General features: G+C 36.0%; 1 protein-coding gene across 1 annotated transcript in view; it reads right to left on the bottom strand.

Moving 5' to 3' along the window:
• Positions 1-17,973, bottom strand: part of LOC117123458 (neural-cadherin-like) — a 47,665-nt gene that overhangs the window by 11,204 nt on the left and 18,488 nt on the right. Inside the window, exons 4-23 of the mRNA XM_033269374.1 lie at positions 17,500-17,698; positions 16,646-16,757; positions 15,634-16,017; positions 15,040-15,272; positions 14,335-14,611; positions 13,598-13,776; positions 12,456-12,775; positions 11,580-11,793; positions 10,845-11,019; positions 9,314-9,457; positions 8,269-8,576; positions 7,324-7,609; positions 6,365-6,607; positions 5,816-6,069; positions 5,006-5,220; positions 4,559-4,695; positions 3,989-4,243; positions 1,325-1,513; positions 746-870; positions 50-384 (exon numbers count right to left, since the gene is read on the bottom strand). Of these exons, the coding sequence (XP_033125265.1) occupies positions 50-384; positions 746-870; positions 1,325-1,513; positions 3,989-4,243; positions 4,559-4,695; positions 5,006-5,220; positions 5,816-6,069; positions 6,365-6,607; positions 7,324-7,609; positions 8,269-8,576; positions 9,314-9,457; positions 10,845-11,019; positions 11,580-11,793; positions 12,456-12,775; positions 13,598-13,776; positions 14,335-14,611; positions 15,040-15,272; positions 15,634-16,017; positions 16,646-16,757; positions 17,500-17,698 (4,584 nt within the window). The remainder of the gene's footprint in view (positions 1-49; positions 385-745; positions 871-1,324; positions 1,514-3,988; positions 4,244-4,558; positions 4,696-5,005; positions 5,221-5,815; positions 6,070-6,364; positions 6,608-7,323; positions 7,610-8,268; positions 8,577-9,313; positions 9,458-10,844; positions 11,020-11,579; positions 11,794-12,455; positions 12,776-13,597; positions 13,777-14,334; positions 14,612-15,039; positions 15,273-15,633; positions 16,018-16,645; positions 16,758-17,499; positions 17,699-17,973) is intronic.

Genomic DNA, 17,973 nt, shown 5'->3' with positions numbered 1-17,973 from the left:
CATATCCATTCTTGCTGCTTTAGAGTAAGTTGACCCATGAGCGGAGTACCGAACATCGACCATATTGCTTTTACCTTCAACATCCATAACACTAAAAACATCCACATTGCCTTCCGGCGTTCCAAGAATTTCAGCTAGGGTAGTTCGCAGGGTGTTATAGATGCTGTTCGGTTCCCGAACAAACTCTGCTGCATTGAACTGGGAGTCCCCAGACATTCTCATAGAACCTGAGTTATAGACAGCTTCCTCTGGCAAGTCAGTAACTGTAACGGTCACCGTGGATATCTGGTCTGGGAACTTATTATCTTGCACTAGGATCTCCATTTTATAGATTCCATCTGGAGTCCCTTCTTTTATCAGGATAACCCCAGTGTCAGTGTCAAGCTAAATAAGAAAACAAATAATACACAAATCAAAGGTGATGCTTTGACAATTTACATGGTGACTGGGACAAATGACCATTTAGAAAAGTCCCTTAAACATTTAAAATATAGACTCCAAAAAGCAATCTTTTAGACAATTTTTGTAAAACAAAACACTTAAAACTAAAGCTTTGTAGGTAATTACTGATGGACATTGCAAGTGATTTAGATTAACAAAAGACCAAGCATGGTAGACCATGGCCTTGAAAAATAGTGCATGGATGGAATGGGCCATTTTTTTCTTTTTATTCTTGTAAATGAAGTTATATGGGACATTCTGGAAAAGACAATTTAAGATGCTTGTATATCATAATAATACTTACATCAAAGAAAACCCAATCATCTTCATTAAGCTTGGTAAATGTTTTTTCATCCAAATCATCATCATCTGGATCAGGTGAGTTAACCGGTCCCACAGGTATTGTCCCCACACCTGTGGATGTGCCGCCTGTGCAACAAAGAATGGATTAAGTGAAAATGTTTTTACATCAGTTGATATGTTAAAATTTATATCTGTTCTTTTACATAAAAAATGACTTTAATTCTACGCTCTGTCATACTATCAAATTGTATGTTGTATGATCTGCCCATATATGGGCATGATGTCATAATATACCAAAGTATGGGCATATCACAGTTATGTGTCGAATAAAATTGATAGTGTGGACAAAGATTTAGACAAAGACATATTCTGGGATTCAATAGTCTTTGAAATCAAAGCCGGGCACACACTGCATCATGAATGGTTGGACAACCGTCGGCCAAAGAATCCATCTCTGGTCTCTGTGAGCACATTGACATGTGATGCTGTCTCTTGAATGTCAGTGGCAGTCTAAACGACTTGTCATTAGTTGCGCACCTCATGTGCGCTGTGTAACAAGTTTTAACAATTAAAATATTACCTTCATATGTAAAGACAGCCATTGATTTTTCACCAGCCTGATGCGGATTGTCGTTCTCATCCCCAATTTCAATTGTTACAGTTGAAGTACATGATATACCCTCATTGTCCTCAGTTTTGATCTCCATTTCATAAAATTTCTGTGACTCCCGGTCAAATTCCTTGCGGGTTCTAATTTCTGCTGATGTATCTGTGAAAGTGATGGCAATGATTAAGAAAATAATTCACTCCATATAATTATCAAATTAATTTACTTTCGGTATATTACATATAAATGCAAACAACAATGTTACAATTATATTGTACTTTTATCTGCTAGGACTAATATTTTTAATCCTAATGTCCTGGGTTCAAATCCTGCAATTTCATTATATTTTCTCTTCACTAAAGAACAACCCCAGTTAAACCCATACCCAATTTACACATGACAAAATTTACATAGGATATGTGGGTAAAATTTAGTAACCTTCCCATGCTACATCTTGTTTGTGAGCAGTTGTGTCTGTATGAGATGAGCATGCATCCATGTAATATCCATGTATCAGAAATAAGGCCAATACCCGCCCAAAGGAGAGCAATGCCATTAGGGACAAGAGATGGGCTCACGTCAGCATCAGACAAGAAGTACAAAGCAAAGCCAGCCCCATTCACGGTGCGAATGCCCTTCCGAGCCGTGCGATCCACAAAGGACAAAGCCTCCTCGGCCGCGCCCCGTGCTTTGGTCAAAAACGAAGTCTAAGAAGGAGAAGAAAGCTTCTGATCTTCCGACAATCTGCCCTTGGCAGTGCAAGGAATGGGAGGCGTTTGAATATACTGCTTGAAATGGTCCTTGAGGATCGGGAAAGCAGCCGTAAGATGCCGAGGAGCAGCAACCAGTTTAGACTTCGCTTGGAAGTTCAACCGAAGAATGAGGTCTGGATGGAGGTGCACAATGGGGACTGGGTGGGCGGGATACGCAGGAGCTGGCGGCCCCCACAGGCTTGCCCCCAAACCACCCTGGGAAGGAGTCTCAAAAGAGATGCTTAAATGTTCAAGAATGGCCGGCATCACCCGGGCAACGAGCTGGCAAAGATCGGAACCGAGAATTAACTCCACAGCTTCCAAATCAAGAAGCTCGGACTACTTGCCTGCCACAGGACCTCCTCCCCAAGGACAGGAGGACCGGAGGCCGGGAGAATAGAAGGGTCAGACACAGCCGAAGTGTGATTCAGCCCAGCAAAAACCTCCCTAGCAACACAGCCCACATGTTTGGAGATCAAGGACACCAAAGCCAGGTCAAATGGAGTGGAAAAAGGTGAGGGACTAGCCGAGAGCGAGACCGAAGGACCCTCCAACGGCAGAGGAGAACCATCTAATGCCACTACAACCCCCTACACAGCTGGGAACGAACTCTCAGATTGAGTGGCAGCCTGAGCTGCCCAATCAAGAGCTACCACAAACTTAGTAGGGGGCCAGCGTGCGCAAACCTTGCAAGGCTCCGCTTTGCTGCAAGAGCGACACAAAGGGCACTCCGAGTGTCCATCGAGTTTGACACAATGACTTGCGTGTGGACATAATGAAAGAGGAGACTACAACTCAAGCTAAAATGAAAGGATATGTCTAAAACTTCTTGAAAAGAAATAAAAAATTCCAAGGTAAAATAGCAATCCAAGAATTGTCTTACAAACGATAACAAAGAACACAATTTGAGACATATGGTCTTAGCAATTTAGGCTAATACAGCACAAAGGCGCTCCTTCAACGAACAACATCGAACAGGGAATGAGGACCATTGTTAGGGAGACGGTTTGTACGTGGCGCCCTGGGTCGGACTGTTCTATTTTTTCGAAGGGGTGTTCCATTTTTGGAACAATGGCAATTATTCGGTTTATCCAGGTAAGCATTCAAGAAATAGACTTAGCAACCTTCGCCTGCTACATCTTTTCTGTGAGCAGGTGCATCTATATGAGATGAGCATGCATCCATGTAATATCCATGTATCATGTGTAATTTAAGTAGCTTCATAAAGGCCAACGCAGCCAGATGCAATTTGTTGTCGCGTCGTATCTGTGCGAGTTAAACGCATACTCGATGCTTTGCGTCGGGGCAGTTGTGTTGTAGAATATTAAACATTTTTAGTACTTCTCACGACTACCTACGAGAAGACTGTCCCCCGATGATGAATCGCGTTCAGCTATGTTATACGACGCTGTCTGAATTGGCCTTAAGAGTTTAATAGAGCATCACAACTAAATGAATTCTGAGTTTCTAAGGAAATGATAATGCTTTCTGGGTAGCATTGACAGTGCCTTGGGATGGATGGTTTCATTATTATTTGAGTTAAATATCAATGGCAGTAAACAGTGTATTCCCATACGCATTAACAGTACTACCAATCAGCATTAAGACAACCATCTGAGTTTGCAGGATCAATCACACATATAGGATTTATGGCTTGGAAGTGAATGTAACCAACATAAGACTACAATGGCGCCCCCCCCCCACCCTCTCTAAATCTGCCCCTGAATGAAAACATTGAAAAATTGTTCTCACAACCAAAATCACCTCCTGTTTCAAATCTTAGAAAGACTTAATGTTAAGTCATTGCTTTGAACAATCGATTATACTGGAAACATTACTTGAGTTCATTATGGTAAAAATAATGTTAAAACTTGGTATATCATACCACTAATAGTTTCCAACTCAAAAGCTTCATTGACAGTGTACTGCCCTTCCTTGACATCACCATTCACAATACTGAATTTATATGGTGTTTGCACACCCTCATCTGGATCCTTGGCTGTTATAATCTCAACTACCTGAGGTGGCTTTTGGTTCTCCATTGTCTTTGGTTTGTAGTCATCCTCAAGACGTGGACATTCATCATTGACATCGATCACTGTGACACTTATTGTGCAAGAGCCAGTCGCAGGTGGGCTCCCTAGGGGGAGGAAGTAAAATGCCATGTTGGATAAATTCATTCTCCCACAAAAATCATAAAGGTGACAAAATATCAAAACATATTTTTTTTATGTATTGTATTCTATAATTATCTTTTTCATGTTTTGTTATTAAGATCTTCATTTTTTATGTACTGTACCTGGACTTTACCACAATATTGTATGTTGCTGTGTTGTTGTTTTGTGTATATACTGGTATATATTTAGTCAATTCAGCGAATGTATGTGTTAGCCTACAATAGGCTGTTTGAACCTGAAGCCACAATACATGCTAATTTAATGATAAGATGCCTTACCATTATCTATTGCCCAGACTCTGAAATTGTGAGTAGGACTGTCTTCCCGGTCAAATGGTTTATCTTGAGTTACAATTCCTGTGTCTGAATCAATGGCCAGCCATTTTTCTACATTGGTAGCTGGGTCAATTTCATAACTGATTGAAAATAAATAATTTTAAGTTAAAATACCTGAGAATTGGTATATTGTAGATTTACATGTAGTATGTTTTTACATTAATAAGTGTATACTTGTATTCAGTATATGTTGAGATGCAATAACTGTAAGTTAAAATCAAATAAAATGTATTCTGATGAATATATAAATCATGTACAAGATATCATTAAAAATATCTTACTCGCTGAGTTTTTTTTCAAATATTTTTCAGATCATAAAAATACTCAGTGCTATTAAAATGTTAGGTGTTATTCTTTAGCATTATCACACTTATTTCCTCTCATTCCTACCTTATATCATCTCCTTCTACATCTGAAGCTGACACAGTGATGAATGGATTTGACATATTATTCTCCACAACACTTTTGAAATATGTTTCTTGTCCGAACACAGGTGCTTCATTTACATTAACTACGTTGATCGTAGCAGTAGCAGTGTCGGCGAAAACCTGATCACTTGCTTCAATAACCAGATCGTACTTAACTGTTGTCTCAAAGTCTAGTTCCTAAATAGGTAGGTAAAAAATCCTTTAAGTCACAGGTCAATGTTTTGATGAAATTATAGGGGGTAGGGGGTTTTGCCAATTTCTTACTTTTCTTATTATTGTGACATACTATTTCTGTAATATATTTTAAATATTTAAACTTGTTTTTGTTTTTGTTTGTTTAGTTGCTTTGTTTATTTATATTTTCCACATACATAACAAATTATTCATAATCTTCAGTAAAAAAAATGATTATAAAGAGTATAAAAAGTATATGAATGGTAGTCAAAATAAGTGAAAATAAACTTTAGGATATGACCACCATCTAAAATAAATAATAAATCATCATTAATAATGCGATGACGAAAAAGAAGAAAATTAAAAAATATTATGCCAAATAAGAAAATAATTAGTCTGGTTTATCTAAACAAATAAGAATTTGAGATATACAGCCATAAAATTAAAGATACAATTTAATTTTATAATGTGTTTATTATTCATTTACAATTTTAAACTTGATTGAAATAATCTGCTTTTAGTCTGAATGTGTGCCAGTTTAATATTTGCATGAAATGAAATGAAAATAATTATACAAAGTATCACATATTAACCTTACCTTCATTAAGTAGATCACAGCATTTTGCTTATTTACTGGGTTTCGAGTAATTCCAAATTCTGACCCTTCATTCCCAGACAAAAATGTAAATTTTAATTCTGCATTAACTCCGATATCTTCATCAGTCGCGAAAATATCCACAACTTTATCACCAACAGGCAGTGACTCTAAAACTGATTGACTGTAAGGATCTAAGTAGAATTCTGGCGCATTGTCATTCACATCTAAGACGATAATTGTTGCAGTTGCAGTAGCTAAAATTAAAATACAAAACTAATGAATGGATCATCATAAAATGATGTGGATTTCAATAATTGTGTTGAATTCCTAAAATTTTACGAAAATTCCACCTTACATGGTACATATTTATTTAAGGATGAGGTTAAATTTTATGGTGAAAATAGGTCATGCAGTAGTTACAGCAATTGACTATTTTGAAAATTTCCTTTCTTAGTTAAAATTTATCCTTTATTTAATTATTATTTATATCATTACTATTATTATTATTATTATTATTGTAATTATTGTTATTATTACAAAAAATAATACCTGACTCAGAGGTAGATTGATCCTCAGCTTTTACCAGTACATAGTATTTGTCAATTATCTCACGATCCAGTTCGATAGTCGTAAAGATATCACCATCCTGCTCTATTCTAAATGAAGAAATTCCATCAACGCCATCACTAGGCAAGTCAGACTCAGACAGCGGTTCAAGGGTATATTTATTGTTTGACTGAGCTGGCGAGTCTGCATCTGTAGCACTCACTGTCATCACGTATGTGCTAATGTCTGCAAGAAAAATGTAATGCAAGTATACATCATTAAGTTAATATCTTTGTAAAAACTTTAATATATAATTATGAAAGAATACCTGTATAAAACATTGTGTATTTATTTTTATTTCAAATTATTATTTGTACTGGACATGTATAGCTATCTCAGGGTGCACTGAAATTTCTCTATCCATTTTAGACACATAATTTACATCATAATGGATTTCCCTGGTGTAGAATACTAAAACAACAAACGAAAGTCAAAAGATTGTTGGTGAATTAGGTTCTTCTAGTTGCAAATTGGGTAGAGCACAAAAGACAATCTCTTTAGTGCTCTTTCACAAAGGGAATGCTGCTTTATGTTGTACACATGCCAAATGACATAAACATTTCATGGATGGAATTGAACTGAGGAACAAGTGTTTGAAAAGGATGAAAGAACCCTGAAGTAGGCTGAGGTGGTCTGCATATCCATATATGTAAAAGTGTCTCCTTGGGCCCCTTCTATTCCAAATTCCTGTTGGTCCTTACACTTTTCCAGGATAAAACACAAGCTCTTTGGTTTGGAAGGCGTGTACAGTATTTCAGTCACAAAAATAATATAGTTAAAACTTTTACTGTGTAGAGGTATCATAACAAGACTACAGAAATTTTCAGTTATTTTTGGCATAGTTAGGAGAACCTAACCTATGACAATGAGAATCAAATGCACAAATAAACCACAACACTCACCAGCATTTTCTGCTATTTCACCTTCATATGATGCCTGGTTAAATTCAGGAGGATTATCATTGATGTCAGTCACTGAGATGAGTACATCAGTGACGCCAGTCAGTCCTGCTCCGTTTTCATCTGTTGCTTCAGCAATGAAATGCCATTCTGTTTTGTATTCATAGTCTAAAAATCGAAGAAGTGTTATCATTCCAGATGTTGAATCAATCGCGAAGTAATTACTGTCGTGTCCTTTGAGGGAATACCGGATTGTTCCAGAATCAGCATCAGCATCTGTTGCTGACACCTGTTTGAAAAAAAGTGCACATTATTGATAGTGAATAAATTTTCAATATGACGAAACATAGGTGTGTGGTAAATAAGAACCTAGAGAGAACAAGTAAACTTGGATCAGGAGGCCAAGAATAATGATCATGTAAATAATATCATGCAACATATGAAAGAGGAATTGTCCTGACCAGCATCCATTAATGCCCTCTTCTGGCAACACATAAATTACAATTAGTAGAAATATCATTTAGTTAAATTTATATAGCACTTTATACAAAAGTCTCAAAGTGCAACAAGAAATACGGTTGCAAGTCTGTATATATACAGTACACATATAATTTTCTCAAATGAAATGTCTACTTCCAGCTCTTGATCGAAACAAGGCAAAAACAAGGATTCCAAATTGGAAAAACCACTTACAGGAAACCTGGTTTAATGAGCATTCTAACCACATATAACTGTATTTTTCTATGCCTTGTGATACCAATTTTCAGCTGACAATTATTAATAAAGTAGTAATAACATGCAAGCATTTACAGATGATGTATTAGTTTCTACTGGCATGCAGCAGTGCACAAGACTGTGCTGATTTACTGGAGATTCCCGTTACTCAAGGGAAAATTGGCATCCCAAACAAGTAACAAGTAAGTCTTAATCAAAATTTAAGCAACATACTGTTAAAACATCAAATGGGAAGGCTACACTATCTTCCTCTTCTGTAATTGAGCTTCTATAAACGTCGTCAACAAACTCAGGTGAATTGTCATTTGTATCCAGGATGTTGATTGTAAGTTTTGTAGTGTTCTCATGTAAACCATCGGTAACAATATATTCCAGCTCATAAGTCTGAACTGCTTCAAAGTCTAGGCTAGCTGCGACCTTTATAGTTCCTGTCTCAGAATCTACCTGAAATACAGCACTTTGATAAGGTAACATATCGGGTAATGTCCTTCCACCAGCAATCAGGTAGTTCAATACACTATCTGAGAACGTAAGGTCAATATTAGCAAATTAGAGGTTACGTAATAGATATAAAAAAAAAACATAGTATTAATAGCAATCAACAACAATGTTTACAGTTGTTTAATGGCAAACTAAGAGTAAACTACTAAGGTGACATATCGGGTAATGTCCTTCCACCAGCAATCAGGTAGTTCAATACACTATCTGAGAACGTAAGGTCAATATTAACAAATTAGAGGTTACGTAATACATATTTAAAAAAAAACATAGTATTAATAGCAATCAACAACAATGTTTACAGTTGTTTAATGGCAAACTAAGAGTAAACTACTAAGGTGACATATCGGGTAATGTCCTTCCACCAGCAATCAGGTAGTTCAATACACTATCTGAGAACGTAAGGTCAATATTAACAAATTAGAGGTTACGTAAAAAAAACATAGTATTAATAGCAATCAACAACAATGTTTACAGTTGTTTAATGGCAAACTAACAGTAAACTACGGAACTCTTTTTAAAGGAAACAAATACAAAGTATGAATTTAAAGGAATTGAAAATTAATTGCCTTTATAGCTAGAATATTATAGATGAATAAGGACTATATTTTATGTCTATTAATTATCATATAAAATAAGCTAAAAAATAATTATAAACTGATCGTTCAACCTTAGTGAAAATTAAATATTTATTGATTCATTAATAATAATGCAGTTAAAATAAATGTTTGAATTCCAAAAACAATTCTTCCTACTGTACCTTCATCAATATCAACAGCAGTGACCGTTTCAATGGAGTATCCACTTTTGGCATTCTCAGCAACACTAGCTGAATATGCAGCATTCGGAAATGTCGGATTATTATCATTCCTATCAATGATATGGACCGTTACTATAATTTTAGCTGAAAAGTTTAAAAAAAAAAATTGAATTATAAGAACATTACTATACAATGTTAACACCATCATTACATTGCACTACCACTGTCATGAAAGCAATTTTGACAGGAATGCAGATCAGTGATGCAGGGGCGTCATCATTTGATAGGAAGTGCAGCACCATTGTTATGTCCCTGCACATATTTAGTCATCTTAATCTTGTGTGTTAAGTTTCAGTTTAGTAATAAGGTAAATGTAAACATAAAAGGACAGCTACGGGCTCACAGGCTGAAGTGTCCATCTCTCTTTCCATGGCATTTGTGCCACTGACAGTGCAATATTCTGGGGGATTTGTTACTCATCCAACAGTAGTCTGTGTAGCCAGTAACCATTTAAAATCAATGGTGTATCCAGAATTTTGGAAAGAGGGGTGTTAAATATTAGTGTCGGTCTGAGTTCACATGCACCTCAGCCGCACCAATGGTGAGCAAATTTTAAGAATAGATACCCTAAAATGGCACTATGAGACTGCAAAAAATGCTTTTTCAAAGCAGTGTTCCCCTACCTTTACCTTTATACTTTCATGAATCTTTGTGATATGGATAAAATAGGTGGCTGACCTCAAAGGCAAATAATATTACTGAAGCTGTGATGAATGTGCATCATTTACTTAATTAACCAAAAATGAAATAATTTATGAATTAAATTAACAAATGATTGTATGTTAATGTTAAAGTAAATATATTATGTAAAATGTACCTATTAATTTACTATTTTGTTTTTACACTTGAACAAAAAGGGGTCAATTGCTCATAAGCACCGTTAACACCCCTCCCCCTTCCTGGATATGCCACTGATAATCCTGGGTAGAGAGAAACACAGATACAGTGTTTTTGTTCAAGGACAAACAAATCAGGGAAAAAATAAAGGAATAATGAGAATTTCAAGTAAATACATCTTGTTTGATGAAATGAAGATTATACCTTTTAGTTTTAACAAACAAAGAATAGTTACGGTATACACTCGACCGACAGTTAAGAAGACTTGTGGTATATGATTGAAAATAAGGTCTAAACACAGAGAAAGAATGACCCTCGCCAGTCTGGCAGACTTTACAGTATCACAATTAACAAATTCTACAATTTTACTTCACACACTGTACAGCAGAACCATGACAGTGACTAGCATATCAAAGCAGATTTGTGAACTGAAATGATGGTCTAATTTGTAAGTTAAATCCACCACTTTATTACATAATGACACACACCTGCTATTATACAATTTTAAACACTAAAGCCATTCACTTTAATCGTGGCTGTAAAATGAAAATCAAAAATGTCAGTCAATACCATACTTAGTTTGTCAAAACTGAATATGTGACTAAAGAAAAGAAAAAGAATTAATAGCTTTTACCTATATTTGGTTCACTTGGTGAAATAGAAGAAGGGGCATTATCTTTCGCTAGGATATAGATGAGATACAATGCATTATTTTCTCGGTCAAATGTCCCGCTTGTTCTTATTTCTCCATTGGCTTGATTAACATCAAATAAAGAATTATATTCCATTGGATCCTGTTCGTAAAGTACCTGTAATATAACATTTTTTTCTGTCAAAATCCACAGAGCCTGTAATTTCTATTTAAACTTTGCTTAAAATCATTCCACCTAAAAATTAATCAGATCTTGTGTGGGCCAAGTGACTCATCCCTAAATCTGATAATGTCACCTGTTACATTGCGGACTCACCTAACTTCACCTAATTTTTCATCTGATTTAAATAAATAAATTTTTTGAAATAGTTGTAATATTTTTAAGGACCCTTCGATTAGAAGGCAAGCATCTTAATTGCTAAGCTATTTTAAATTCATATATAGTTTTATAGCTTTAAACATAAAATCACTAATAACAATATTCATGAATTTGAGGGTTGATGCACATCAACCTACTATGCTTTAATCAGAAACTTTCATTTTAACACAATAACAGAATTGCATACACAGGAAGTTATTTTGTGGGGAATGATGGATCAAAGCATGACGTTGCAAAATGATTGAAGAAAATTGGTTGATTAAAAACTAACATGACTGGGTGCACCTCTGAAAAAATTAATTCTGGTTGGTGATATTTTGTTGGCTATAGTGGCTTACCATCTTATATATTGGTACTGTATCAGCATCCTCAGCATGCACTGTCACCACCAGTTTATTTTGACCTGTGTAATCTCCCTCCTCAATGTTTGCTACATACTCACTCAAGTCAAATTCTGGTGTTTGATCATTTCTATCCTCGATGTTGACTACTACAGTCAGGTAGCTTGCTAATTGGGTATTTGAATCAGTTGCTTGAATCAGGAGATCATAACTTGAAAAAAAAAATTAAAGAATTAATTGAAGGTTGGCAGTTGACTTGACTCATCTGACCCTTTTTAAGCTGAAGGGGTTTCTTGCTGATTATTTATTGTATCTATTGACTGTTCAATACTGAATTTTAATGAAGGTACTATTATAAGGCCTACAAAAAAGTTGTTTAATTGCCCTCCAACATCGCCCTAAATATCCGAAAAAAATAATAAATCAGCATAGGAAGTAACTAAATGTCTAGATGGGAAGCCTGTGTTAAATCACCTGGAAAGAGTTATGCTAATGGGATAAAAATGTACTCTCCAGGACTTAGCTCTTAGCCTGTCAAAACCTTTTATATGTTTTGCCTACATGGGAATAAGAGTTAATGTGTTCTGATGAATGTATGAAGCTGGAACCATTGTTTATGTAAATAATCGTCATAAGTTTGTTATTCAGCCTATGATCACAAGTTTGAAGAGCCATACTGACTGTACTACTGTGTTGTTTTCAGTGATTTCCAGCCACCACCCCCCCCACCCCCATGCTGAACATGCGGACAGCAAACCCAAATGCAAACACTGGGTAGGTGATCAGTTGCCGCATGCTGTGTAGATAGTACTGCGCAACAAAACATTTTTGCAGCTGCCACATTCTGTGAAAAGAAATTTATCAACACGGTACCTTTGCACTTTTTCATAATCCAAGTTATCACCGAACACGGTCACAGATCCTGTGCCTTGGTCAATCGAGAATTGTCTGGGATTATTTGTTTCAGGAGTATTACCAGGAATTATGATGTATATTATTGTTGATTGATCAGGTGAAGTCGCTGTAACTGTGAATACCTCTTCACCTATTGGCTTATCCTCAGGTACATCAACAATGAGTTGCTGTACTGTAAAGGTGGGAGCATCCACTTGTCCATCAATAAGAGTGATTTCAACCGTCCCTGTTTGATCTTGGCCTGCTTGGTCAGTTACCTTTACGGATAGTTCAATATCCTAAATGAAACAAATCGGAAATAAAATATTAACATAACAAACATAGGTAATAATAATTAAGAAATACTAAGAAACAATCCTACTATTTTTGGCAGACTAGTCACTACTTCGGTGTGTAATGAATTTCGAGAATTTTAAATTTATATACATACATACACCCACACATACTATATATACTCTCTCAGTAATTTGGTTTACTTCTTAGAAATGCTTCTCAGTATTGTTTCAATAGTAATTCTGGTTTTGTTTTGTAAGCGTTGTTTTATGAGAAAATAAATGAAAGGAAATGTATATAATAAAATAAAATGCTTTTTTGCAAAGCTATCGTAAAATAATCTAATAAGGTGAGGAGGTGGTCATTTGCCATAAAGACACATACTGCCAACACTGCTGCCCAAGCCAATTCTTACACGCCATAGACTGAGTTAAATACAGTAGAAATGTTAAGTCAGACGCACACTACATCGGAGGATTCATAACAAATCCAACTCCGACCTGCGAGCGCTTGATGACACAACCGCCTATCGATTATCAGTCTGACCAGATTGTTGTCACATGTGCCTCACTCTGCATTCTGAGGTTTCCATGGAAACAAGGTACACAATGTGTGCTTGGCATTAAAGTAATCAAAACAAGTCTAAAGCTTGGTCTACATTATCAAATTTTCTACGACAAAAACTGTTTGTTGTATGCCCATATATGGTCATGAGGTCATGTTATCATGACCCTTTGTAAGCATGTCACATGTTTTTGTCAAAATAAAATTTGATAGTCTGGACAGGGCTTTAATAGGCTGAATTGTTTATGAAGAATATTATTTACCGATGGAGCTGAAGCAAGTGAAGCTTTAACTTTAAGAGTACCATCTGCATCCAAATAAAACTCATTGCTAGGGTCCTCCAACGTGTATATCAGACCTTTCTCAATGTCTTCCAGGTCTGGATCAAATGCCTCTATATTTGTTACAACACTGTTCACTGTTAGTGAGCGTGGAATGGTCACTATAAAAAGAATGAAATTTAAAACATGTATCAATCTACTTTTTTTTGTGCATCATAAATTTGTATTAATATTAATGAAACTGGATGGAAAATTTTGCACCATCAAAACTAATTACATGTACTCCAAAGTACTCTTTTATTTAGGTATTTAGGTTCTTTGATGCTACTTTACTGTATTTATATGGCTTTGAAACACTCTGAAATACAAATATTTTCTTAATTACTTCAAATTCTGACTACATTTGTTTATATACTAAGGTTATGTATTAATTGCTGTTTGTCCATCTGTCCAAGATTACACAAATTAATGAATGGTACATATTGATATAAGAGGTGAATAAATTTTTAGGTGAAAACATTGGGACAAGGTCAAGGTCACAGAAATTCAAAAGTTTTCTTGAAACTTGCACCTCAAGAATAAAAAAAAGAATAGAATTGTCTATCCAGCCATGTGCATATTATCCAGTATTCAGGGAAAGAACCGAGGCATGCACCCTACTGAGTGATTCTCTAGTTCACTTCTGTGATAACATATTTGAAAAAGGGGTCTTGCCTTACCTTGACTTGGGCTCAACTCAGGAAATTCATCATTTGTATCATTGACAATAACTGTTATCTGGCAGAAACCTGTCAGCCCATATTTAGCAGAATCCTCCGCTAGCAACGTCAGCGAAAATGATTCATCTACCTCCCGATCAAATTCCCTTTTTGTTTTTAATAAGCCTTGACCACTACCAAGATCTTCAATTTCAAAATAGCCTCGTTTTAAGTCGTTCTCTTTTAGTTCAAATGTTATCTCCCCATTTACACCTGGATCAGCATCGGTGGCTGTAACCTAGAACAAATTAATAAGCCAAATTCACAGTGGATGAATGGGTTTCATTCGGTGTAAAGACCAAGCATAACCCACGAAAGTCTGAAAGACTTATTTCCAGTGGGGTACTTCTGGTGGTGAATGGGCAATACGCAGGGAGACAATCCCCTGCTCTTTTCTTTTCCGAAGAGTGTACTGCGTTCTTTAACATTCTGCTGAGCAAACTGATCTCACATGCGGCAGGCCTATTTACGCTTAGCTAGACTGCTAGAATAAGTTGTTCTCACAAAATCGTCCTTATTTTACTGTGCTAAAATGTCCTTGCGTACAAAAAAAGAATAGAGGCTTTTTTTCCTTAGTGCACCAAAATTGCAACACTTGTACACATAAGTAATTCAACATTTATAAAAACATTGTAAAAATTGCATATATGAATTTTTTTTTCTTACTATGAGGACTGATGACAGTCTTGGCGATCTTTCTGGAATAGACGGGGAGTAAGAATTGCAATCAGGAAACACAGGAACATTATCGTTAATGTCGTTGATACTTATAGTTACGTTTGTTTTAGCAGAATTGGTTACAGCACCCGAACAGCAAGTACCATCATCACTAGCTACAACAGTAAAACTGTACGAAGCTTTATCCAGATTATCAGACACAGATGAGCGGCTGATAACACCTAAGGAAGACATGATGTAAAGACAAAGTTAGGTTGTGGTAACAAATCAAACAACCTAAAATCTAAACAAAATAACATACGGTTCCTTGTTTGCTTTTTGTAAACAAAAATTTGTTTGCCAATGAATGAGGCCTGACTGACAAAGATTTCTCTGTGAGCTCAAAGTATGAGGATGTTGAGTAAAGATGACATGAATGACGTTGATGGTTAAGATTTGAGTGATATAAAGATGATGATAACCATGGCAAGCATTTCAATGTACTATGTTATAATTATGTTATTCAATTTATGTCGGACACTATAGATTAGACTAGACATCAATTGTACTGGAAAATTGCATAAAAAGTGGCTTTTTATTTACCTGTCTTGCTATCGATAACAAACAGGCATTGACCGCATGATTCAATAGAAAATGTCACCAAATCACCATCTGGGTCGGATGCATAAACGGTATTGATCTTGTAACCTTCCTCGACTGTATCATCAACATCAAACGCATAGCTAGACTCACTAAATATCGGGCTCATGTCATTAATATTCAAGAGATCAATCCGAACTGATGCTGTACTTGATTTACCACCAAGGTCAACAGCAGTGACAACAAAATCGTACACAGGATTAGATTCATAATCCAACTTGCTTGTAGGATAAATATTACCATCCTCATCGATTCTGAATGGTTCCCCAACCGGAATTGACAGTAAAACTGATCCATAAAACTTGCCATCTTCATCACTGACAACAACTTTGTAAAAATTAAAATAAATTTAGGTTTTATTACATTTACTTACTTTTACTTGTTTAATTATGATTTTCATAATCATCAGATAAAATCATAATGAAAAATTGGGCTAGGCCTAAGCAGGTCCTAGAACCTATATAGCCCCACCTAGCTAAGGTATTGCCCAGCTAAAGCCTAAAGCCTACTCTACACTAGGCTTACTGGCCTACCACCTATGCTAGGTCTTGCTCATCCAAATCTAGCCTAGACCTAGGTGCTGGACAAAGCTGGTGTCAAGCCAGGGCAGGCTGGTCAAGCCAAGGCCTAGCTATCCTACACATACTAAGTTAGCCTGGGTTCCAGGCCCTAATTTTAGGTTACTCACTCTTTATTGCACTTAGTGCGCGCCATACCTAATTTAATTGGCGTCCCATACTCGATTTCTTTTTTTTCGAATTCCGTCTATCTCTAAATTAACTTTCTCGTTAGTGGCGCTGTCCAGAATGAGAAAAATAATAAAAAAATAAGAGACTTGTGGCAAGTCTAATACTAAGTGAGTGGTAGGCCTGAATACAGTCGTCTTGGGCAATCTACAATCACAAAGTAGTAGTATTACATCATTACATGGCAAGTAAGATGTTGTTGGACTTACCTTGGCCAACACTAGTATCAAGACCAACACCTTCCGAAATATCTCGAAAATGGTAAACGAACTGAGTAAACACAGGACCATTGTCATTAACATCCAGTATATTAATGTGTACCTGTTTAGGATCAACCAATCAGAATTAAGTGTCAAACTTTAGAAAAGTTTAATGTGACGTCATGTGCATGTCTATTATAAACATTCCTGATGTTTAAATTGCGAAGTACATACCGGGGTACATACCTTTCATTAAAATTAGCTGCGATTTGAATATGCTACAATTAGAAAACTCTTACAAACCACTTCAGATGCAAAAGAGTGCATTTGAAACTTACAATCAATATTCTGAAGAGGCCTTCTTAGTTACGTTGTTCTAAAATTCTAGGTGTCCCCGTGACAGAAAGTGTCCCCTACTACTGCGCATGCGCTTCAACCATAATTTTCATGTTTATTCATGCCTTTACATGTCACAGGGACACCTAGAATTTTAGAACAACATCAGCACCTCCTTTGGAACCCAAAACAGCCCCTCCGCATAATAATTAAATATAATATTTTGATATCGTCCTTTCTATCTGAATTCGACACCAGAAATACTACGAGAATAATAGTATACGAATGTATGAGCAATTTCATACATTCATTATATTCTCGTAATTAGGCCTATATCTGTACGAAAAATTTCAGATACATTATGGGCGCGCGTATGTATCGGTGGTCTTTTTTTTTCTAGCAGTTAAGTTTCAGAATCTTGGTTCCGACTACTGTACGTTATGGGTTTGGAAATGTCAAGAGAAGTGAGCCTTCCAGCTCCCATGCCCTGTGTGAATCGATACCATGTATTGATAATAACTACCTACCACAGATATACTTTCTCCATGGCTATCAGCTGCTTTTATTCTGAGCACATAGCTGCCGAATGTTTCTCTGTCTAGTTTCGTTTTCAGAGTTATTACCCCATCTTTATCAATCACGTGATCAATTCCTGTAGGCTGCTCTTCAATAGTATATGATACAGTTTCCGAACGATCAAAAGATTTTGCTTTTACGGTAATTAGGCTGAAAAATAGCATGCATTGTACAACTTTTTACAATACTGAGATAACCATATATGCCTAGGCCTACTCAACTTATATTCCAATTTAAAGTGGTTTTTACATTGACGCCACAATCCATCCCATATGCACCATTTTATGTCTGTTAAATTAAAGACATAAGTCTGAAATCGCAACCCTTCACTGATTGGGATGATGGTACCTGTAATTTTTAGTTCTTTTGCATTCTTTCTTCGACAGATTCCTCTTCTGTTTTTTTAAATTTATATTATATATATA

The sequence above is a fragment of the Anneissia japonica genome, unplaced genomic scaffold, assembly GCF_011630105.1.
Source record: "Anneissia japonica isolate Jap-2015-1 unplaced genomic scaffold, ASM1163010v1 scaffold287717_len1600092_cov198, whole genome shotgun sequence".
In the NCBI taxonomy this organism is placed as follows: Eukaryota; Metazoa; Echinodermata; class Crinoidea; order Comatulida; family Comatulidae; genus Anneissia; species Anneissia japonica.
The sequence above is the reverse complement of the archived record's forward strand: the minus strand, read 5'-3'. Positions and strand labels throughout refer to the sequence as shown.